The sequence below is a fragment of the Berghia stephanieae genome, chromosome 2 (assembly GCF_034508935.2).
Source record: "Berghia stephanieae isolate SIO BIC M18660-M18661 chromosome 2, UCSD_Bste_1.3, whole genome shotgun sequence".
Taxonomy (NCBI): domain Eukaryota; kingdom Metazoa; phylum Mollusca; class Gastropoda; order Nudibranchia; family Aeolidiidae; genus Berghia; species Berghia stephanieae.
Genome location: NC_088361.1, coordinates 120,915,689 through 120,939,807, shown reverse-complemented (window position 1 = coordinate 120,939,807; position 24,119 = coordinate 120,915,689). Strand labels below are relative to the sequence as shown.

The following is a 24,119-nucleotide window of genomic DNA, read 5'->3' as shown; positions in this document are numbered from 1 at the left end:
ATCATATTGTTGTTTTCTTCTATTCATATTGCTAAACCAGGCATTGTAAAAATTAATTTTAAAATAGTGACGAGAGAGAAGCAACTTAGCAAAGTGCTATGGGTGTGTTGAATAGGCAGGCTTGCCAAGGACGACAAATTCGTAGAACTACGAATACTGGGCACCAATTACAGTATTTTAAACGCATTTTAATTTAATAAGGAAGGACATTTGGTGTCAGAGCTCTCATGTTAAGGACTTTAAAGCGTTATTTAATCCTCTCGAGGTGAAGTTCTGGATTTATATAATTAGTTATAGTGGAAACAATTTTGTTACACTGAGAACTATAATATATGAAATTTCAAATAGCCAAGTCTGAATAGGATCTGTGCAGTAATATGGGATAATGCGGCATGTGATCCATCAGCTCAAATCAGAATTATGTCAAAGGGAACCAAATATTGAAAGTTATTTGATAATAGCAGATTTTAATTTACTGCTAAAGGAACATACAATCACCTCAGTTTTATTTTCGTCTAGTTTGAGTCCATTGGATTCCATTCATATTCTAATAGACAAAAAGCAATTTTCAATCTTGTTTACAATCAGTGGATGATGAAAATAAAAAGAAATGAGAAATTTTAGTTGTGTCGCATTAAGAATTGATATTCATTGTCCTCAATAAAACATAAACGTAACTCGAGTTTCTTATTTGTGTCTATAAATTCAATTTTAGCATCTAAACCAACCAGACATAAAATCTTTTTGAGGTGGTAGGTCACATATATACTTTTTAAAAATATATTGGCAGATCGGATGTTCTGGGAATGAAACAAGATTGGCAGACTGTCCCAATGTGAATATCGGGAGTGTAAAGAAGTGTGAACATGGTCATCATGCTGGCGTCCTTTGTAGTTATGGAAATGGTTTGTATTGCCATGTTTTTTCTTCTTGCGTTTTTATTTTGGTAATATGAAAGAATGTCTCCCGTTTTCCTCTGACGCGCAATTGTTGTTTTATTGTTTTTAATTTCATATTAACTTATTTATATTATATTTACATTAGTCACAATTGTTTTATTGATTGGATTAAGTGAATTTTTTAAAATTATACATGTCTAAGAAAATCAGGATCTTCTATATCCATATAAATGCTGTACTGTAATAAGATGGCTTGTACTCGATCCTAGTCTTCACAGATAGCCATTGCAAGCGTAATAGCATCCCCGTGGTACCGTCAAAATAAGTGGACCTGAGGTTTAATCTTGCAACATCGTTAAGTACTAGTAGCAGTCTGTTTAATTAGACATCAGATAGACCACCAAACAATAGTTTATACAAGCTAAAACTAAGTACGACAAACAGATTTTAAAGAGAGGAATTCTTTTGTCGTGAGAATTCTGTTTAATTCAAAGTTTTGTCGATATGTTTCCTAATTGTAAATGTACTGTCTATGTATATTTTTGTTTTTTTTGCAACATTTGATAATAAAACTGCTGCATTCTTTATTTATAGTAATTGAATATAATCAGATTTTAATTTACTGCTGTAGAATCATACAATCACCTCAATTTTGTCTTCGTTTAGTTTGATTCCATTGGACCCCATCCATATTATGAAAAACAAACAGCAATTTTATATTTGTTACAATCAGAGGATAATCTTTAATGATACAAGCTTAGTAAAGCCGTGTATCACCAGCGCTCATACGTAGGTATAAATTGTGAGAATGTATAACAGAAGAAAGAGGTAAAAGGAATAGGACGAATAGAAAAGGACGAGGGACTTACCTGTTTGGTGCACTTTGAGTCTGCATAAATTGGTCAGAAGAGTGTTCATAGTACCTTATGGGATTGTCCACTTCAATATGAATGAAAGTAAGTCAGAGCAGTTGTCTTGATGCAGAAGTATTGAGACAGTCTGATGCATAAGGCTGTTATCAATAATGTCAAACGCAGAAGAAAGATCCTAGATTCTACATTGCAAAATATTAAAAGATCATTACCATTCTCAAGTGTGCTAAGATGACTGCAATAAACTGACTGAAAATATTTTTTAAATTTTATTTCAATGTAATGTTTGTTTCATTGATGCAATATTTTTGAACATTTTATTACAGAATTTACATTCAGGATTGGAGGGACAGAGCAGCCTCATTTTGGACGAGTAGAGGTAAAAATTGATGGAGTATGGGGCACAATCTGCAGTCGATACTGGGACCAGAAAGAGGCAAATGTGATGTGTCGGCAAATGGGATACAACAGCGGTGTTGTGTATAACACAGATGAACTGACCATTGGCTCAGGTAAAGTTGTCTTTTTGCAGTCTAGTGATGTGACACATGGCATGTGGTCTGTTGGTCAAAATTTGAATCTCACTATTTTGGCAGTGCAAAATTGAACCCTCGGAAAAGGCTCTTTATTTACACAATATTCTGTTTTATTGTGGATAAGTATGGCGGGGGGGGGGGGGGAGCTGAATTTATTTGTTAAAGTTTTGACACTCATATGATCTGGTTCCTTATCAACAAAACTGTCATAAAGTCAAAAGTGTAGTAACTATATAGAACATTCTATTATTTGTTTGTCTAAAATTTCATTTTCTATTCTTGACACATTCAACAGTGCATGTGTGTAGTTATGATGATAGATGAAAGAGATTGTGTTAGTCTTTTTAGTAACTTCACATTGATATGGAATTGTCACTCGTCTATATCTCAAAAAGAGTCCAACGAATTAAGGACTAATGAATCCTGTTCCTCAATAATCCGGAACACAATATGAAATTTTTATGAACGCGGCATATCTTGTCAAAATCACTGCATCATTAGTTGTACTCTCATTAATCATTCGTTGCTCTCCAAGATTGGCAAATGGATAAAATATAACATATTACAATATTAAAGGGAATGGAGTGATAGACTCAATGCCATTGTTAATTAATCAACTTTTTTATTTGGCGTTCTAAACTCCGACTTCAATTGCTGTGTATGCAGAGAATAGGATATATAACGCCAATTTAACCTACAATTCCCTAAAATGAATATCAGCAACTTTTGGAATGATGATAGACATAATCTCTTTTCAGTATTTTCCAGCATCTACGGTATTTTGTTCAAAAATATTCTGAATAACTTTATGGAAAATTCAACAGATTTTCATTCAGTTTATTTTATCAACAGACTAGAACTAATATGCGACTCACCATCTCAAATTAGTAATGTGTTTGGTTGAATTAGAAACATATTAAACTAAGGTTAAATTGAATTAATGTGTCAAGGAAAGTAAATACAGTTTCTACATCCAATTTTTTAAAACTATACCTTCATATATCCTATCATTTTGGACTTTAAATTCACTTGTTGGCAATTTTCACCGAGACACAATATCAAATTGAGGCAATAATTTACATGTCATATTTTCTTTATTTCACTTTGTGAATCGTTTCAGGTCCAGTGTATGAGATAAGCCCTCGGTGTGCTGGAAATGAAAAACGATTGAACGATTGTCCACATGAGGGTTGGTTTTCTGATCTGACTGGTTCTTGTGCCAACCATAGAAGAGATGCTGGAGTGTTTTGTTATTCCTTAGGTATTATTTTATTTATATTTTTGAATTTCTTTCTTCAGGTATTTCATGCATATCAATACGATTCAACAGTCTGATGTCACGCCGCCCGGCAACGGTGGCCATCTTGGTTCTAAATGAAGAAAATCATTTATTTTTCATGCTCGCTAGAAGTTTTCATATGCCTTGTGATCAGAATGTGTAAAAGTCAAAACATGATCAAATGTATGTGTTTTTTTTTCCTCTGGATATCCTTTATTCTCGCTGGAGAAATATTTCATACGGTCATCCGCCATTGTTCCGATAGTTTAGAGCCAGTGTTACTAAGTTACCATGTGTCATTAGGAAGGAAGTGACGTTACGACTGTTGAAGAGTATTAAATTAAATCCATTTATCCAAAACAATTTCAAGCAAGTTGCACTCAGATATTCTTGCATATTATTTAAGATAATGATGCCATGTGTAACTTACACAAAATTGTTTTGGAGGAATTTATTTTTCTTCTATCTCCTTGTCTTTCGTATATTTATTGAAATACGCCCTAACAATGTTTATAATTTCTTTTTAGATATAGAATTATTCTTATTGTTTTGATCAAACAAAAGACAGATTAATTTTTGTTTTACAAATTATATTTTCTTTCATTTTAAGTGGTGAAGTAGAGTTGTCATATGGTCCTAACACAATCATAGAAAATTACTTACCCTCTTTTTCCTACTTCTACCTCTTACCAGTTCGTCTGGGTACTGGATCAGGCCAAAGTTTCAACCATGGGCCTGTGTTGCTGTATGACAAGAATGATAAATGGTATCGGGTTTGTGACGATGGCTTTAATGACCTGACTGCCAGAAAAGTATGTCAAGAACTTGGATACTATGACGGCAAAAGGATTTGTTGTTCGGCATATGAAGGAGAGACCACTAGTGAGATCCGACAAATTCATCCCAATAATACATTGAGCTGTGTCAGTGAACAACAAACCATCAACCAATGTCGAATCAAAAATGGGGTTTGCAAGAGTAATTTCTATGCATCTGTAATTTGCTTCAAGGAAACTGATAAATATGATGATAAAGGTAAAAATGTTTCTTCATTTGGGTATTTGATGATTTATCTTGTTCTTGTAGTTTTGTGGATGAGCGGTATGACGTGCAACATGTGACTCATAGGTCCCAAGTTTTAGCCCCGCTATGGTCGGCACAAAACTGACTCATTGAGAAAGGCTTTTTACCCACATTTTCTCACCATACTCACTCAAGAAAAAAAGTGATACCTAGCTGGTAACAGCATTGTCTTATCGAGAGAGAAAAATAATATCAGTGCTCATATAGGTCATGTCTCAGACAATAAGTAAAGTGTTGCTGTTGGCTTGGGATCCTTGTAAAATGCTTTGAATACATTATGTGGATATTGATGTATATAAAATTCATGTTCTTGTCATTAATATTCCAGAATTATGAATGGAAACATTTTTTTTCTGACCCCCCTGTCGACCTTGCATTGATTGGGCAACTGGGTGCATTATATCTTTGCGATAGACTAGTGTCCTATCCAAAGGGTAACAAGCAATTGCTATTGTCTGTTTTACGCTATAGAAACCAGGATAAACTCCGGCTCCATGGGCATTATGGCTCTGAAGGCCTCCATGCCACCATTTTTAAACAACTGCTGACTTTTTGCTTTTACTTAAACTTTTTGATTTCTTCATTCTTATCTCTGCTTTTCCTTAATGTTGTTGTGGCATATTGGAATTGGTAAAAGTCAATCAAACTCTTGGAACTTTAAGAATTTTATCTTTCTATAAAGAGCTGTCTATGTGGAATTCATTTTAACAATCCATTATTTTGACAATGTCCATGTTTCAAGCCATTAATGTAAAAGGTGGTGAAATACTTGTCAAATGCTCTTTGCTTGCCAATGAACTCCCGTTAACTTTTAATAAAAGTTAACGGGAGTTCATTGGCAATGATTATTTCTTTACCTTTTCCAAACTTACACTGACATTAATTTAGTTTCATGTTGTTTTACTGTGCTGGACATATCGCCTGCTTTCATCACTTTAGAAAAAATATGATATCACAATTTTCGATGAAATATTATTTACAGAATACAAAATTACTATTGATGAAGATTTCCAACATGCTGGTAAATTGGACGTAACTCATTATGGGGTCAAAGGTCGTATTTGTAGCAGTGATTGGACAGATATAGATGCTACCGTCGTCTGCAAGGAAAGAGGAATGGCGAGTGGATTAGCTTACTTTCATTCTTTTAAAGAGGTATGATCTTTTTAGAATGGCTTACAATTAAATTCGAAATCAAAAATGTCTAATATTATATTTTGTAACATGAGACGGTTGAAGTCTTTATTGGGTTCCGCAATTTAATTTTAAAAAAATAATAATAACGTAATAGCATATGTTAATAAATCTGGCCTTGTTTTGGCTGACATTTAACCAAGGACTGTTATAATGCAGGCCTCATAGCCCAGTCAGCGGCACTTTGCATACATGCCGTGAACGTTGTGTAGTGTCAGAGAGCTTGTTGATCAAAGGTGTTGAATGTATGTAAAAAGCCATATAGAATGATTGGTTGACGTCAATTGACTCGTTGTTACTGTTTTCATATCACTTGTTGGGTGATTAGTTCTCACTAAAGTCTTTCAATCAGACTATAGACTTCTTATGTCACGCTTACCATGAGCTTTAGTTCTGTGTATTAGTAGGGTTATGTGGCGGCCAGAATTGGTGAGTATTTCATTTAAAAGCATACTATCAAATGGCTACAATGCCTGTATTTTATTAAGACGTTGCAACTCATTCAATTTCCGCAGCCTATATGGCTGAAAATTTGTTGTCAGTCAATCAAATCATGGATCTTAAGAAACGAGTAAAAATTTTAAATGACTGACAACAAATTTTCAATATTTACTGAGAGAGATGAGAGTTGAAGGACAAACAGATTTATATATCTGTGCGTCGTCAGCATACACGTGATAGTAAATGGAATGGGAGGTGATTACTCTGACAGCAAAACCGAAATTGTTCGGTTCAGAAATCGGATCAGATACACAATTGAAAACCAGTGATATAAAATCAAAATCCCTCTCCATTTTAAGTTGTAAAATTCAAATGTCTATTTTTTTTAATGCAAAACCTGTGAGGGTTATTTTAGACTTTGCCTTTCCATGGAACACCATATTATCCAATTTGTAAAAATCATTAATTTTGAACTAAGGAGTATTTCTCGAAGCAAACAATTTCTTTCCCTTGATGCTATTAAAACTATTGTTCCTGCTTTAGTATTGTCACAACTTGATTATTGTAAATCCGTGTTAGCTAGTACTCCAGATAATTAAATAAATTAACTACAGAGAATACAAAAGAATGCAGCTAGGATAGTTTAGGCGGGTCAAAATTTGATAATACTAAAGAAATGTTACGAACTCCTCATTGGGTCCTAGTTAAGGCTAGAATTGAATTCAAAATTGATCTGATTTGTTGTATAATGCTCTTAAAACCAAATCCTCTAATAATATTCTAAAATTAATTCTCCTTTATACACCAATTAGGTATTTAAGATCTATTTGCTGGTAACACTAAAAACAAAATTATAGCACTTTGGAGACAGATATCTCACGAAAATTGGTCCCATAATCTCGTGTGGAACTCTATTCCACTGTTAATAAGACTGCTTATTGTTGTTGCAATCTTAAAGAAACGCAACGAGACGCATCTTTAAAGAAATTGATGGCTTTTATATTTGTCTTTAAATTTTATTTTCTATTGAATAATGTATTATGAGTTGTTACATGTATGTGTATTCATTATCTTTAACGCCCGTATGTCTCAGTGTATGGAAACTCAAGTTGCAGTAAGTGTTGTGTATATGTGTGTGTGTCTGTGTGTGTTGTGACTATTGAGATATTGAACGTTGTATATCTGTGTATCATTTAACTTAAAAGACCTATTTTCTCCATAATTCATTTTACGTTATACTTTGACCGGCTCACTTAGGCATTTATAGTATAACTTTTAGTTTTCAGATATTTGACTTTTTAAAGTGCTTTGAGGCCTCTGCAAAAAAGCGTTAAAATGTGATTATTATTATTATTATTATTATTATTATTATTATTATTATTATTATTATTATTATTATTATTATTATTATTATTATTATTAAAACGTCAATGAGTTTCCGTTTGCATTATTATTTTTTTTCTTTGACCATCTTTTGGATTTTTTCCCCTTTATATTCTCACAATCAATCATTAGGATTATGTGTCTGCATCCGAAATTGGACCTTTCTGGATGAGCAAAGTGCAATGCATTGGAAACGAAACAAAACTGTCTGAATGTAAATTCAATACAAGGAATGATCTTGGTAACTGCTCCACAGAACACACTGCTGCTGTCGTGTGTTATAATGAAAATGGTGTGTTGATGATTTCACTTTTTGTTTATAATAATAAAATAATTTTTTTTAAAAGCTAGTAGGCTTAATATAAAGAAATCAAATGAGAAAAGCATGTCCTAAGAATAATGAATAATATAATGACAAAAAGTAAGCTGATGAAGGAACAAAGCGAATTTTAAATTACGACTTACATAAATGTATGAATGCATTCAACAGAAAAGGAGAAAATTTACTCATGAAGTTGTGAGAATGCTTATTTATTTATTGTGTCGCACCCACCAAAATGCACAAAGGTACATAATAAAAAGATTGAAGAAGAGATGTAGAAATTACTTTTATTAAAGACTAAAATTTAAGATTTTACCTGTTGATCACTTTTAACTTCAAACTTTGTATTAATATTATTTTAAGTTTAATAAAGCGTTTGGAATCTACATCTGTTTAAAGTCGTGTATTTTGCATAAAATTAAAAGAGATCAATGCTTTGTACCAGCTCAAATGATAGTTTATGAGTGGAAAAGATGCTGTCGACTTTATCTTAAATAAAGAGATATGAAACGCATTAATTTTTTACGCTTTATTAAAGAGAGCAAATGTGAATAGAATAGAAAAAGAAATCAAGACTTTATATTTCTTATCGCTTTTAAAGTTAATTTACTTGTAAACAACCTCTTTATCCTAGCACAATGTCAGAGTGATACAGTGATTCACATTTAGTCATAAATGAAACCCAGGCTTTAGCTTTACATTATTTACAAACACAGCTTTCAGATCATTGCCATAAATTGATAGTTGTTTAGTACCATAATTGATTTTCGGCACCATAAGAAACAAACACAATCGAAAAATTGCAATTTGTAAATTTTGCCTTGAAATGAATTGGGGGTTGAAAACTGCCCTTGATCACCCCCGCCCCCGTTATTTTCTACACCAATAATGCAATGACATGTTTGTGGACAGTCGCCTTATGACTCGGGATGTATCTAATGCTCAATATTGAAGTCCAAGCTTAACTTATAAAATTTGAGACAAAATAAATGCCTTGTTTGTTAATTATATTTTCTAATCTTCATTGTTTTGCTATGGAACTTAATTTTTTTCATCTATTTAATTCTGATATAATACCAGATTGACGCTATGGATCCCATTTAATTTTTAAAAGATATGTTTCAGTAGAAAACAAATGATATACAATAAAAGTTAAAGGAAAATTGTAGCTGTTTAAAATAGATTCTATTGAGGACATATGAGCTCTAACCAATTGAGTGAAACATTTCTTTTTCTCTGTAGGTATCCAGTATCGTTTGTCAGGCTTGGATAGCAAACCAAACACTGGAAGGGTGGAAATGTCTATTGACAATCGATGGGGAACAATCTGTAATGAATTATGGGATAACATGGATGCCCGAGTTGTTTGCCGAGAGAGAGGATACAATGATGGGCAAATCGAGGCAAATTCACCTTTTGGTCCTGGAACTGGACCTGTCTGGCTGAGAAATGTCCAGTGTGTCGGAAATGAGGCTGCTCTACACCTTTGTCCTCATACTGGTTTCCAAGATGAGGAAGGCGAAAATAATTTCCTCAATTTGTTTGTCAACCCTTGTTCTACTCATCAAAAAGACGCAGCTGTTTTCTGTTTTGATGCTGGTACGTTTCATGAATTAATATGATTCTATTTTTTCATGCTTGACCATTTATTAAGTGTGTTCCGGGAGAAGTCAACGACGTCAACTCTCGCATGCAGCCAACACTTATTAATGCTCACACTTTTTGGGTTTTTTTTTTTCTTTAGGGTATTTATTATGTGATTTAAGTTCCATTGTGCATAATCAAAGACACACACACACACACACACACACACACACACACACACACTCGTATAAGACACAACTGATAAACTACTCTAAAATCTGTAATGATATTGCATGACAACAGAAAACAGGATGACCTGATACTTGATTGACTTTAGCAAGGCAACCGACACATTGCCTCCAGTTCAGGAACACAGTGGTATTCGCAACCATAATCATGTCTCTATAAAGCTATCTAAAGAAAAACCAGACAAGTAAGAATGAAGACAAATGTTGTAATGAATCAACATCCTCAGCAAAATATTTGATTTAAGTCAACACTAAACAACTGGCTGTCATAATGAAAAGGAATTTCTTCTTTAGTGTGAGAGACCGAGAGTGACCAGTTAGGCTTGTGTGAGTGGTCTATATGCTGATATTTATCAAACAGAACTTTACACAAATACACCAAGAGAGAGAGAGAGAGAGAGAGAGAGAGAGAGAGAGAGAGAGAGAGAGAGAGAGGTATCAAAAGTTGTAAAAGTCGTAAATATATCTTTTTAAAGAATTAATTTTGGGTTGTTTTTTTTTTGTTTTTGTTTTTTTTTCAGGGAATTTATTGGTTTGTTTGGGTTTATTTCTGGGGGGTTTTTTTGTTTGTTTTTGTTTTTGTTTGTTTTTTTGGGGGGGGGGCGGGTATGTTTTGGGGGAAGAGGGAGTTCTTTGTTTTTGTTTTGTTTTGTTTTTGAGGAAGGGGGGGTTCTCTGTTTTTTGTTTTTACTTGACTTGTTTTTGCATTGTGTTTGTAATTTGTTTCTTTTTGTTTTTGTTTTTCAAGACAATTCTAATCTATTAATTTTTAAAACGATTTCAGCCAAACTAAATCAGCCACTGAACCATCCAACTGGAGGGCTGTATTTCTATAACAAAGACCAATGGGAGCCAGTGTGTGGTGATTCATTCACCCGACAAGATGCCAAGGTAGCGTGTAAAGACTTGATGCAAGACTTTCAAGATGGACTTCCCATCAAAGGAGAAAGATTTGGGGAGATGAGTGGCAATATAACTGTCAACTCTTTGTCATGCACAGGTCAGAGTTCACTCATTATTTTATAGTCTATTTTTTGGGGTTTGTTTGTTTTTTAGAGTATTCCAACCATTTTGCTCGATTACGACCTCAACTATAGTGAGCGTTTGGCTATAGTAGAAAGTTATAAGTACCATTGCCTCCCATTGTGTTCTCTCTTATTCACCCTTTATTTCTTTGCTTATCGTGAAAGTTAAAGATCTCCAAAATTAATGATAAATATCACTAAAGACAGGATAAACACTTATTAAAAGTAAAAGTAATTATGATACATAATATGGTCTGCCCGCACCTCATACTCCACCCCCCCCCCCCCCCCCCCCCCACTCTCTCTCTCTCTCTCTCTCTCTGAGTCACTCACTCTCTCTCTATCTATCTATTTCTCTCTCTCTCACACACACACACACACACACAGACACACACACACACACAAACACTCATAAGAGACACAACTGATAACTTCTCTAACCCCCCCCCCCCACCTCTCTCTCTCCTCTCTCTCTCTCCCCTCTCTCTCTGAGTCACTCACTCTCTCTCTATCTATTCTCTCTCCACACACACACACACACACAGACAACACACACAACAACACTCTAAGGACCAACTGATAACTTCTTACCCCCCCCACCTCTCCTCCTCTCTCTTCCTCTCTCTCTCTCTGAGTCACTCACTCTCTCTCTATCTATCTATTTCTCTCTCTCTCACACACACATACACACACACAGACACACACACACACACAAACACTCATAAGAGACACAACTGATAACTTCTATAAAATCTCTAATGATATTGCATGACAACAGAAAACAGGATGACCTGATACTTGACTTTATCAAGGCAGTCGATACATTGCCTCCAGTTCAGGAACACAGTGGTATTCGCAACCTAATCATGTCTCTATATTTTGCCAAGGCTACCTAAAGAAATACCAGACAAGTAAAATTTGTTGTAGTGGTTTAACAATTGACTCAGTAACCAAATTGAGCTTGTCACTGTCCATTTATTGAAATTTTCTGGAACACAAAGCACAGTATCAGGCCCATTATGGTTCCTCATATTCATCATCGACATTGGGAAAGAATTGCCATCACAAACAAAATATTTTTTCTGCTGATGACAACCTTCTTTTTTGTGAAATAGGATGTCAACATCTTATGAATCCCGAATCCTTTATTAGATGGGCAGACTAATTGCATAGGAAATTTCACTCTGCAATGTGTCCTATGTTGACCATACAATTATCGAGATAGCCATCTGACCATATGAATTCATGACCAAACGTTCAAAGGGATTGAAAGCAATACTTGGGACTGCATATTAATACTCATCTAAATTGTTGGAACAATCACACCCTATATACCATTGCAAAGCCAAACAGGGGCTTGGGCTTTACCCCAAAAGGTCAAGAAATAATGCACCCACAGCCATCACGCATGTAATTATCAAACATCCAAAATAGACCGCTATAATTGCAACTTTTTTGATAATCACTCACGGAGTGATGCAAGATAATATGATTGATGCCTTGTATGTGTAGTATTTTACAGCATTACTTGTTTGACTGGGTTTTTTGCCATCCCAACCATATTTGTAAATTTGGAGTGACATGTTTTGAGGGACCTTCTCTCAACTTATGTTTCCAGATAGTACTGCTCTATATAAAATCTCACAATTTTTCACATCTTTAAATGTGGTTTGTTTTTTTTTTTGTTTTTTTTGTTTTGTTTTTTGTTGGTTTTTTTTTTTTTTTTGGGGGGGGGGGGGTGCCTAAACTGGAATACCCCAAAGGATTTGATTTACAATTTAGAATGATTTTCTCGCGTGTTTGTTTTTCTCGAAATGACAAATTATTATTTATATTCGAAATGGTTTCCATTAAACTTTCTCTCATATCTCATATCTTCATTAATGCTTTATTTGCTTTAATTTGCGTATTTTTCAGGGTCAGAAGATTCACTAACTAAATGTCCAAAGTCCGAAGAGGGAATGTGTAAATCTGGTGAATATGCATCAGTTGCTTGCTTTAAAGATGTTCTTACAGATGAAGATTTCAGTAAGTTTTCTTTTTATTATTCTCTCTACTCGTAAAATAAATATTTTCTTACAAATCCTTGGTCTTGTTAGAAGCCACCTTGAAATGATTCGGGTGGTAATTAAAGGGAGTTTTTAAATAAACACAATGAAAACCATCTTGTTTGATGCCTATCAAAAGTTTTTAATCGCTATGTTGAACCTATACCAACATTCAAAGAATTATTATGTCTGACATATACACTGGGTAATAGTGTTATGGTTATGGTGACCATACTGGGTTTTTAAAATGTTTTAATACTTACCACCTTTCAGAAAGTTCAAAGTTCAAAGATGGGCAATATAAACAGATGATGATAGTATAACACAGATACAAAATGATATAATTATTCTGGGATTGTTGCTTAAAATTCAATTTTAAGCATGACTTATAAAATTCGAGTTGAAATAAATGCTTTCATCGAGGAGAGTGAATTTTGCTTCTTAATCTTCAAAATCTTCAAATTTCCTCATGCTGGTCATTTTTTGCTTTAAACTTTATTGTCCTCATCTTGTTCATTCTGATATAATACTAGAATGACCAAGTGGATTTTTTTTTTTTTTTTTTTTTTTTGTATGAGAGTTGTTTTTTGGGGGTTTTTTTTGTTTTGGTTTTTTGGTTCTATTTTTAACTAAATTTTAAATATTGGGGGGGGGGGGGGGGGGGGGGGGGAGAGAAGTTTACTTCCCTGATTTTCAATTACATTTAAAGAATTTTATTATACCAACATTTAATAGGACTTTGTAACTTTGACATGCCATAATTTATTATCATCTCTTGATCCCTGATATTAGGAGCTATTTCCTTCTAGTCCTTGTGGAGAAACCGATGTTAAAATTTAAATAGATGTCTATAATAGATACTATCTATAGATATATAAATAAGGCTGCTGATACCATGGTAATCATTGCGCGGTGCATGATACAATGTGATATTTTTCCTGGTCTTAGGTATAAGACATGAATAAGCACATTGGTTTAGGTTCAGTTTTTGCCCAAAACTTCTACAACAACCAAGCAAATTACAAAGTCTTAATATCCACAAGGATTACATGTTAATCATATTTTATCAGCAGTGGTTTCAAATTATTGCTTCAACGTGAAACAATACATCAATAATAATAATACTAATCATAATAATAATAATAATAATAATAATAATAATAATAATAATAATAATAATAATAATAATAATAATAATAATGATGATAATGGTTAATGGCATGTGCATAGCATTATGGTCATATTTCTTAACTCTTTACAGAATTTAAAGTGAGACTGGCTTCAGACAGCATTCGAACATCCGATGACCACGGCATTTTGGAGGTACGACAAAATGGAATATGGGGAAGAGTTTGCATGCATGAGTTTACAGACAAGGAAGCAACTGTTGCTTGTAAAAGTCTGGGGTTCACTGGTAAGTTGACATGGCTGACGTATTTAACTCACTCAATCCTAGAGATTTTTGCTACTTTTCAAAATTGGAAAAAAAATGTATTAAAATGAGCATAGATAGTTTTATTCAACTATCATTAACATGTAAAAACTAAAAACATTAGCTTTGATACTTGCGCCTACAATTTGTCTCAGAAAAGTGTAATAAAAAGGCATGGGGTAAAAGTAACCCGGGAAAATCTACGGATATAGTCGGTGTTAGGGTTGAGTGGGTTAAGGAAAACTATTTGAATTGATTATTTCATCATGGTTTCTGGCTGTTTGTTGATCAATATCGTTTTTGTGACCCGCCGTCTCCAAACGGTATTATGGTGTCTACTTTTGACGCTGAAAAGTGAAATTATAGTAAAAAACATGAAATTTGGGTTGTCTCTTTTATTAATGACTAGAATGAATACAGTTTCATAAAGGTCATAAACTCACAACTTCATATTTCTGATCAGTTTAATTTTAAATTATTTTTTAAGACTCTTCTTCGCTCCAACATAATAGTCTGCTGGCTTTACATGATATATACATAGAATGTATTTATTACCATCTTCTGTCATTATGAAGATATTCACAGTGTAGCTGATTGGGAGTTAATATACTTGATGTCAATTCAGTCATGGGGTCAAGACATAAAAAGCACTTCCCTTCATTCCCTTCTTTGTCTTATTTAGTTAATTTTTCAACTCAAGACTGCGAATTATTTATCAAGATGAATTGACTATCGCCTCTTTCTATTTGTTGCTTTGCTTTTCTCTCACTTTTATTAGTTTCTTGCTTTGAACTCGTCAAAAGTCTTACAAAGGGAGAATAGAATTGGAAAATAATCATTAGTGTAAGATTTTTAAAAATCTGAAACTTTGTAAACGATGCAGTTCCAGACAAAATGTATAGGAGATTTAGTTATCTCCCAACTCTCTTCGTGGAGAATAGAGCCGTTATGCGAGGAAGTACAAGCCATAAAATCCGCCTTTCTTGTGAAATATGTTTCACTTCTTTTGTGTATGGGGTAGGGGGTGGAAGGGGGGAGGGGGGTGAGGATGATTTGTTCTATAATTTTTCCATCTGTGTTTGCTGGAACTGTTTCTCAAATTCCTCTTTAAGATATTGGTCAGAACTCTCATTCCTTTTTTCACAGGTGGAAATGTTTACTTGCATCTCTACCGTAATTTGATGCCAATCCTTTGGAGTAGAACGACCTGCCGTGGAACAGAGAACTCTCTGGACAGTTGTGATATCAGCACTGAGGTGGACAATGAACACTGTAGCTTTAAAGCCCAAGAAGCAGGGCTTCTTTGCTACAAAGAAAAAGGTAAAAGTCGTGACATTGTTATGTTGTTTTAATGTTGTTTCATTGGTTTGAAGTGTTGGTTGATAAAATGTACCGTGGAAGCCATCAAATTCGGATTTTACTATAATTGGATTTCATAATATGCCTCATGGTTTAATAAAGCTGCTGAATGTTCAAGGTTTAAATGAGGAAAAACTAATTTTTTTTTTTTTCAGATTTAGCCTTCTTTGCTTTCATAGGTATGATTTAATGATCTTTTCGTAGCTTCAATCTTTGAAAATATAGTGAGAGATGTTTTTATTTTTTAGTTAAACGGGATTGAACATTTGTTGAATGTCCAAAAAACGCGATGTTCTCGGTTTATCTTTTTTTTTTTTTAATATGATGTCTATAAATGGTTGAAGCTTTGTCCTTATTCAAGATATTCGAAAGAATTAAACTGAAAGAATTGTTTTCTCCATATAAGTTACTGTTCTTACTCAGTCCCATTGTTCTTTATTCAGACATAGAGCTGTAAGAGTGCTCTTTCAGTGCACTCAGTTCCGGGCCATCGTCCTGCTCTCTTAGTCCTTTTTCCTCCACATAAGCTTGATTAATTAATTTTTTTTAACCAAAAAAAGAGAGAGAAAAAAACAGAAAAAGAAAAGAAAAATTCACCATGTGGTACATTTTATCAGGTCACCTCACATTTTTCACTCCTTTAATCAAGAAAGCAGTAAAGGTGATGCAACTCAAGTTGTTGTTCTCTTGATTGCAAGTGATCAGGCCTGCCAAATTTATTAGATAGACAATATGGAAAATGATGATCCAAAGGAAAACCAGTCTTGTTGTTGAATGCTTAGTGTTGTCATGCTGAATTTAATTGGTGACCGTTCCCTACCTCCACAGTGGGCAGGGAGGTACTTACCGTGTCTTCTATCCCCTTATATCTGTTTTTCAACTTGCTTTCTGTCTTTGTCTTGGTGTGAGATTGCTCGGTTTTGCCCCGACCCTGGCCGGAGTCCTTGACTGGGAGGGAAACAGTCAAATGCATAGTTATTGTTTTGGGAGATGATATTTTTTTCCTTGTAAATCATATCTCTGTTATGTGTTATTATATTTGTTATTTTTAATGTATAATGCAAGCATTTGAGTGTATTCCTCTTTGTTGGATTTTGTGCTTGTGTCTGGATGAGACTTATAGGTGATCTCAAACTAAGTGCATTGGGGGTATGCTCTCGGATTCTACATCTGATCCCTATTTGTTCCCAGTTCCCCTATGTCTTACTTTTTCTTGGGTGCTTTAATTGTAATTCTAGAACTTTTTACTATCCCATTTTTTTCCTTTTTACTGGCGCTGATATGACCTTAATGTGTTGCAAGCGCCGTAAAACCCTTAAAAACAATAACAAATAATTGGTGACCAAACGTCTCAGAACAGTATTGTGTGGGATAGATTTTATTGATTAGAATTGAATTTAGCATTTATTAGACTTTAATTAAAATGAATGCCCTTATTCAGGAGAATGGGTGTAATATCTTAATCTTCAAAATACTTAATACTTAATATATTTTCTTCAAACTCATTTTTTTCACGCAGTATAACTCACTACTTTGACAAAATATTAATTTTGTAGGAGACGTTTTATTTTAATGTCGCATGAAAGGAATGTTTAAAAACCAAAACTCATTAATTTGTTGACCTCATATGGTAGAACGCTCACCAAATACAATGTATTATTATTATTATTATCATTATCATTATTATTATTATTATTATTATTATTATTATTATTATTATTATTATTATTATTATTATTATTATCATCATAATTATTATTATTATTAGTCTACATCATTTGCAAAATGTTTATTTTGACCAAAATTTACCAATAGAGGTTGAATACAGACTTTCCAAGCAAAGTTCAGGACGAGTCGAGATCGGCATTGAGGGAAATTTTGGCACAGTTTGCCAAATCAACTGGAGTCAAAAGAATTCAAGAGTATTGTGTCGCCAACTTGGCTACAAAGATGGCATTCCTGTCCGAGGTGAAGATCCTAATATCCCAACTTTGCCAACATTGATCAGCTTCTTCTTGTGCACTGGAAGTGAAAAGTCTCTGCTGACGTGTCTGAATTCTGGATTTGACAATGGACAAAACTCAGTTGTCTGCGGGGGTGATGCTTATACAGCTTGTTACAAAGAGGACATCAGTAAGTAAACACAGTATTCTGTTCGTCAACAACACTGACGTCTGCTATTCAATACCATTCTCCAATAACTTCTCCTGACACTGGTCATATGAATTTTCACTTGTTCAAAATAGACACTATATGTACATATCAGTGTATGTGTGTGTGTGTGCTTTCATTTAGATTTATGAATTTTTGTGATGGCAGGGATGCCAAGAATGATGGTGATGATGACGATGATGATGATAATGATGATGATGATCATCATCATCATCATCATCCTTGATTATTATTATTATTTTTTATATTATTATTATTAGTAGTAGTAGCAGCAGCAGCAGTAGCAGTAGTCGTAGTAGTAGTAGTAGTAGTAGTAGTAGTAGTAGTAGTAGTAGCAGTAGTAGTAGTAGTAGTAGTAGTAGTATAGAAGAAGAAGGAGGAGGAGGAGGTTGATGATGATGATAAAAAAAATCTACTTGTTGAGCACCTTGAGGAAATGTGTCTTTTAGATTTTAAAAAGAGAAATTATTGATTTCATAACACGTTTATTGGATATTTTAACAATATATTTTTAAACACAAATTACAAACCTATGACTGTGATATTACTTTAACGCACAACTAAACTCACAAATTATATGGCTCACCTCAAGGTGGATAAATCATCAGTTCAAATGCTCTCATATCTTTTTTCTTGATATTGATGGTGTGTGTTTAAGTAAAATACGCGTTTAAGTAAAATACGCACCAATTCTGCCCTCTAGATCAATTGTACCAATATACAAATTTTAGCATAATATGGTCTGTGAACGGGTTCACTCGGCTGGTGGTCTATAAAACGATAACAAAGAACTGAGTAAAGTCAACTCCATTCATTCTATATTCGTGTGATCAATGAGTTACATTGCCATCCTTTATCTTCTGTCAGAGATAACCAAGATTCGTCTACAAGACGGTGCAACACCAAATGAGGGACGAGTGGAGGTGTTTGTTGAACCCACCAAACAATGGGGCACCATTTGTGATGATGGTTGGACCAACAAGAATGCTAAAGTTGTCTGTAATGAACTTGGATACGATGATGGTCAGTCTTTGATTAGAAAACTTTGCGTCTGGTTTAAAAAATAAATGAAACAAATAAATGAAATTGCACATTTATGTTCAACATTTCTGTGGTTTCATCATCCTAAATATATTTTACAATGCTTCATTTGTTCCTCCAACTGATTGAACTAAAGTTGCATTTCATGCTGTAAATATTGGATTTTATGCATTCTTTTTATATTGGCACTTTCACAATACTCGTCAAAGTCAAGTGGGATAATATGTGTTAAGTACTTTGTCTAAGAACATAACAAAAGGGCCCGGTTTTCGGGGTTCTATTTGTTTGTGTTTTTTTGTTGTTTTTTTTGTTGTTTTTTGGGGTTTTTTTTTTTTTGGGGGGGGAGCGGTATTTGTTTGTCTCTCACCGATTGTGCCCAACATTTTGTTTGATTGTATCCTAAATTCATTGTTTGTCCACACTGTATCGAGTTAGAGGTAATGTCTACTACATATCTTGCATTTTACATCTTTATTTAACATTTTAACCTTATTTTAAAGATTCAAGCAGCGAAAGTTGCATTCTTAATAAATACAGTTTAGTTTGTTTTTATTTTGCTTTTATACACCTCACCAAATAGGTGTTGCTTTGGACAATGAAGATGGTATTTTGCCCGGAGAGGGAAAGATCTTTTTGGACAATGTGGCTTGTAACGGGTCAGAATCTGAATTGAGCTCTTGCAATCATAATGGAATCAACTTTCACAACTGTGATCACTACGAAGATGCAGGGGTCAGGTGTTTCAGTAAGTTAATTTTAATTCTTTTTTTTTTTTTTTTTTTTGTTTCATTCAAATTGATTGTTGATTTTCGTAATTCATCGAAATTGTATTAATTGATATTCTAAATATTTTATTGTAATTGTGTTAACTATATTAATTTTATTTTTATAAGTTGTTATGTTTATTTTTAAAGATGTTGAATAGCATATTTTTCAAATATTTTTGTGTGTGTATATATATTATATATATATATATATATATATATTTATATATATATATATATATATATATATATATATATATATATATGTGTGTGTGTGTGTGTGTATGTGTGTGTATGTGTGTAAAATTTTAATACAAATTTTGAACTTGGACTCAGCTACATTTTTCACATAGTTGACATTGGCATATGAAGTATTCAGACTAAGGACTTTCGCTAACTTTTATAATTAAATTTGTAAATTCCGATGATGTCTGTCATAACATGGCTCATTGAACGTCACTATATTCTTTAATGTCCACTCCAGATATCACAGCACCTCCTGCCACACCATCCACCACCAAGTCCAGCTCTTCCAGCACTCCATCAAAATCAACAAGCACGGTGGTCACCACCAGCGTGCCTATGTCCAGCACAAAATTGACCACATCCTCCATCAAACCAGTAACTACCAAAACACCTTCATCCTCATCCTCGACAACAACTTCAACTTCAACTTCAAAACCAGAAACTTCAACTTCATCAACAAGTGAAAGTACTCCAACGACATCAACAACAACCACAACAACACCATCTATAACCACAATGTCTTCTTCAACTGAGCTCGGTGGACTTCCAAACAAGTCTAAATCTTCAGGTGATGACAAAAAGGACAAAGTGGTGGTTGCAGCCAGTGTCTCAGTAATTATTCTAGCCATTATAGCCATCTTAGTGGTGGTATTTGTTGTCTACCGGTATAGAATCAAACCCAAGTCTACATTCAGCCATGAACGTTTTCATAATGAATCAGTTGAACATTCAAATGATGGGTCTGTGGCCATTTCTAATAGACTATATGGTGTTGAAAATCCAGACAATGGAGACCCAATGTCAAATTACATGGCAGATGGCTCGGAAATCCACCTAGACAGAGGATATGCTTCTTTCTCTAAGGGATCATCTCCTATGAGTAATGGAGACACAGTTCCAGATGGGTTCAATAATCCACTCTACGCAGTCCAAAATCCTGAAGGAGCTAGCCCAGATGATATCATAATCGGTGTGAATAACAAGATAGATGATAATCATTATGAATCAATGACGTAATGTTTCATATCTTACACTTATATCAATTGTTTCTCATACTGTCAATGCTTTTTTCTCTATCAGTCTTATAGTGTTACATTACACGCTCTTTCTAAGATAAAATTTATTGAAGCTTTCACCACTCTTTTGTAATAGAGAGCATTAATGATAATGTTCTAATTTTGCTTTCAAAAAGTTGCTGAACAGCTTTGTTGTTTACTTAAACAGGGTTTGTGGTCACTGATTGGATATGACAATCATTACCATTATTAATTCGAGAAATGAGATTTTTGTGAATAGTTTATCTAGTTTTGTCTCAAAGTCCTACACAATGTTTTTTAAATTTTTTCCCCAAACTACAAAGGTTTATTTAGCCATATCTACACAACATTTGGACACGTCCAATATACATGAGGGATTGCTTTTAATTTTTTATTATTTTTTTAAATTTTCATTCACATATTATTGTTATATAAACTTTGAGTCTTATTAAAATTTTATCTGCATTAACCATAATATTAGAGCTTTTTATAGTTGAATAAGATTATTTTTGTTAAATGTATAAGACTGATTTGGTCTTAGGACTCGTTCCTTGTTATGACTCTGGCCTTATTACTTAAATCACAATTAATGTCTTTGTAAGATGTGGATAGAAGAGATGTTGAAGTGTTTAGTTCTCTTTTTCCAGTTGTCTTTCATCTTAACTGTAAAACAACCACAAATGTTAATAATATTGATTCTATTTTTGTACAATTATGCACAATGTATATTGATAGATAAATGAAAATTTAATATATATAATAAATGATACTTTTAATATAAAACTACTCTTTTCTTTTTTGTGAACGAAATGTATGTTCCGTTCATGCAAAAAGCCAAAGATGATAATTTTTATACTTTTATTCTAACTTTGATGTGATTGTCCGATAGTTTCTACTTATTGATAAAGAACTAAACAAAAAGTTTAGAATGTAATGTATCGCTTTCAATTACTTATCAAAATGAAATATGCAAAGGGAAAGGCTTCGTGCTAATTCTTTTTAGCTCACCAAAATTTAAAAAGAAAATCCAGTCACATATGATTTTTTTTTTTTAATAAGAACGAAAATTGTGTAAAAAGTCACATCTTGTTATGATTCTCATCTAGGATATGTTTATTTAATCTCTACAATGTATTTTCTTTGTATTCGTTTCCTCTTAATAAAATCCAGAATTCATATCAGTGGTAATCAGTGAGCACCTCAGTAGTTTCACAGCACTATTCAGACATAGCTAGACATTTCAAAAATTGCAGAGGCTAACATAGTTGCAAAACCCAATTAATGTTGCTATTTAAGACTGTCCATATTGTTTTGTATGGTGTAATTATTTTAAAGTTCAAAATCAATTTGCTTAGCCTGTTGTGAATAGGATTCCGACGCCATATTTATTACCTTAAATGTGCTAAGATTCTACTTTCTATTTTAGAATCGATGCCCCCCCCCACCTTCCGATTTGTAAAAATATTAATAATCCCCCCTTAAAGGTATTGTTGGCTGCTGTGAAAGTAAGGAGGCCCTTCTGGTAATCATTTGTTATTTCAAATAGGTCTTAGTTAAACAGAAATAAATCTCACCATCTTCTAGACAATTGATTTGTATTTTCAATGCTTTGCCATAATAATTATTGAATTCCATTCATATCCAAAACAAGTGCATCCAAATCCTTCTTTTGGACAGGGGAGGTCACTCTTGCTGTCTCTTTATCCCTTCTTATCTTTTGTCTTTTTCAATGCTGTTTTGTCTTTTCTTAAATGTTTGATGTGTTTGTTGTTTTTCTTAATACTTTTAGGTTTTCGTCACTGATTAATTCTCCTTCATTAGAGGCCATTTTTATGGGTCATGGTATGATCCAACACACGGATTGATAGGTCTTGGATTTACTTCTGTTCTCTGTTAAATTGAACCAACTATCTCATCATCATCCTTTTTCTGGCGCTTGATAATACCTCAAAATGTTACAAATGTGACTCATCAAAACGTTATTATTTTGAGACGATTTAGACGATGAAAATTGACTGTAATAAAGTTTTTAAAATGAGACTTGTGACGTTTTATTCATTAAAAAAAATAATAATAAATTTAAGTTCTTATGGAGCCTAAGAGGAAAATCATCATTATTCGGATGTTTTGAACTTTAAATTTAAAGTTTCCACCATCTGGATTACCTAGATATAACACATAATTGATGCCGTAGGTCTCAAATGTCTTAAATCAATTGAAGTAGTTTCAATCTGTGTTGGGTCTGTCGTTTTTTCACGTGTATGCATAAAAATATTTTATATTATTTTTGAAGGACTTCAAAAACATTCCATGCATAAAGTAAAATACAAAGGCTCAGAATTAAAAATAAAACAATCAACGAACACGTTGGGTTCAAATCTTCTTCAACGAAACAGGGGAAAAGTAATGAATAGTTTTATTTTGCATTTAACATTGTTTGTTGATTCAAAGTTTATTCGATGTTTTTATTCAAAATGTTTGTATTATATATCAGAGCCTTTCCTGTCTTTTTTTAATAAATCAAACAGCATAAGTTTGCAAAGCATTCCAAAAAGCCTTTAAGTAAACTTTCTACAACATTCCACATTATTCTGTGATTTTAGTTTGATTTACGTTCATATTAAAATAAACAATGAGTGATATCCATAGACAGAAAATTAAATGAATAAATCACATCTTTAATATTTATTTGAATAGCTGGGTGGGGTTCCCTACCTCCCATAGTGGGCAGGGAGGTACATACTGTGTCTTCTATCCCCCTGTGTCTGTTTTCCAACATGCTTTCTGTCTTTGTCTTGGAATGAGATTACTTGGTTTTGTCCTGGCCCTGGCTGGGAGGGAAACAGTCAAATGTAGTTAGTTTTGGGAGATGATATTTTTTTTCCTTGTAAATCATCTCTCTGTTATGCGCTGTATTATGTTTTGTTTATGTATTATATATGATTTGTAAACATTTGAGTGTGTTCCTTTTAGTGGGGACCTGGATGAGACTTTTAGGTGATCTCAAACTAAGTACACTGATAGTGTGCTCTTGGAATCTACACCTGTTCCCTATTTGAACCAATTCCCCTTTGTCTTTCTTATTCTTGGATGCTTTAATTGTAATTCTAAAACTTTTTACTATCCCATATTCTTCCTTTTTACTGGCGCTGAT

The 24,119-nt window shown here is 33.5% G+C and overlaps 1 protein-coding gene across 12 annotated transcripts in view; it reads left to right on the top strand.

Annotated features, from left to right (window-relative positions):
* Nucleotides 1-23,043, top strand: part of LOC144966454 (uncharacterized) — a 147,697-nt gene extending 124,654 nt beyond the window's left edge. For all 12 annotated transcript variants that reach the window (XM_078902998.1, XM_078902997.1, XM_078902995.1 and 9 more), the window contains 15 exons: nucleotides 791-905; nucleotides 2,098-2,283; nucleotides 3,428-3,568; nucleotides 4,280-4,621; nucleotides 5,652-5,824; nucleotides 7,820-7,979; nucleotides 9,252-9,608; nucleotides 10,626-10,841; nucleotides 12,784-12,894; nucleotides 14,176-14,328; nucleotides 15,493-15,666; nucleotides 17,521-17,838; nucleotides 18,745-18,900; nucleotides 19,499-19,663; nucleotides 20,167-23,043. In XM_078902998.1, the coding sequence (XP_078759124.1) occupies nucleotides 791-905; nucleotides 2,098-2,283; nucleotides 3,428-3,568; nucleotides 4,280-4,621; nucleotides 5,652-5,824; nucleotides 7,820-7,979; nucleotides 9,252-9,608; nucleotides 10,626-10,841; nucleotides 12,784-12,894; nucleotides 14,176-14,328; nucleotides 15,493-15,666; nucleotides 17,521-17,838; nucleotides 18,745-18,900; nucleotides 19,499-19,663; nucleotides 20,167-20,945 (3,546 nt within the window). In that variant the 3' untranslated portion in view covers nucleotides 20,946-23,043. The remainder of the gene's footprint in view (nucleotides 1-790; nucleotides 906-2,097; nucleotides 2,284-3,427; nucleotides 3,569-4,279; nucleotides 4,622-5,651; nucleotides 5,825-7,819; nucleotides 7,980-9,251; nucleotides 9,609-10,625; nucleotides 10,842-12,783; nucleotides 12,895-14,175; nucleotides 14,329-15,492; nucleotides 15,667-17,520; nucleotides 17,839-18,744; nucleotides 18,901-19,498; nucleotides 19,664-20,166) is intronic.
* Nucleotides 23,044-24,119: the final 1,076 nt, after the last annotated feature.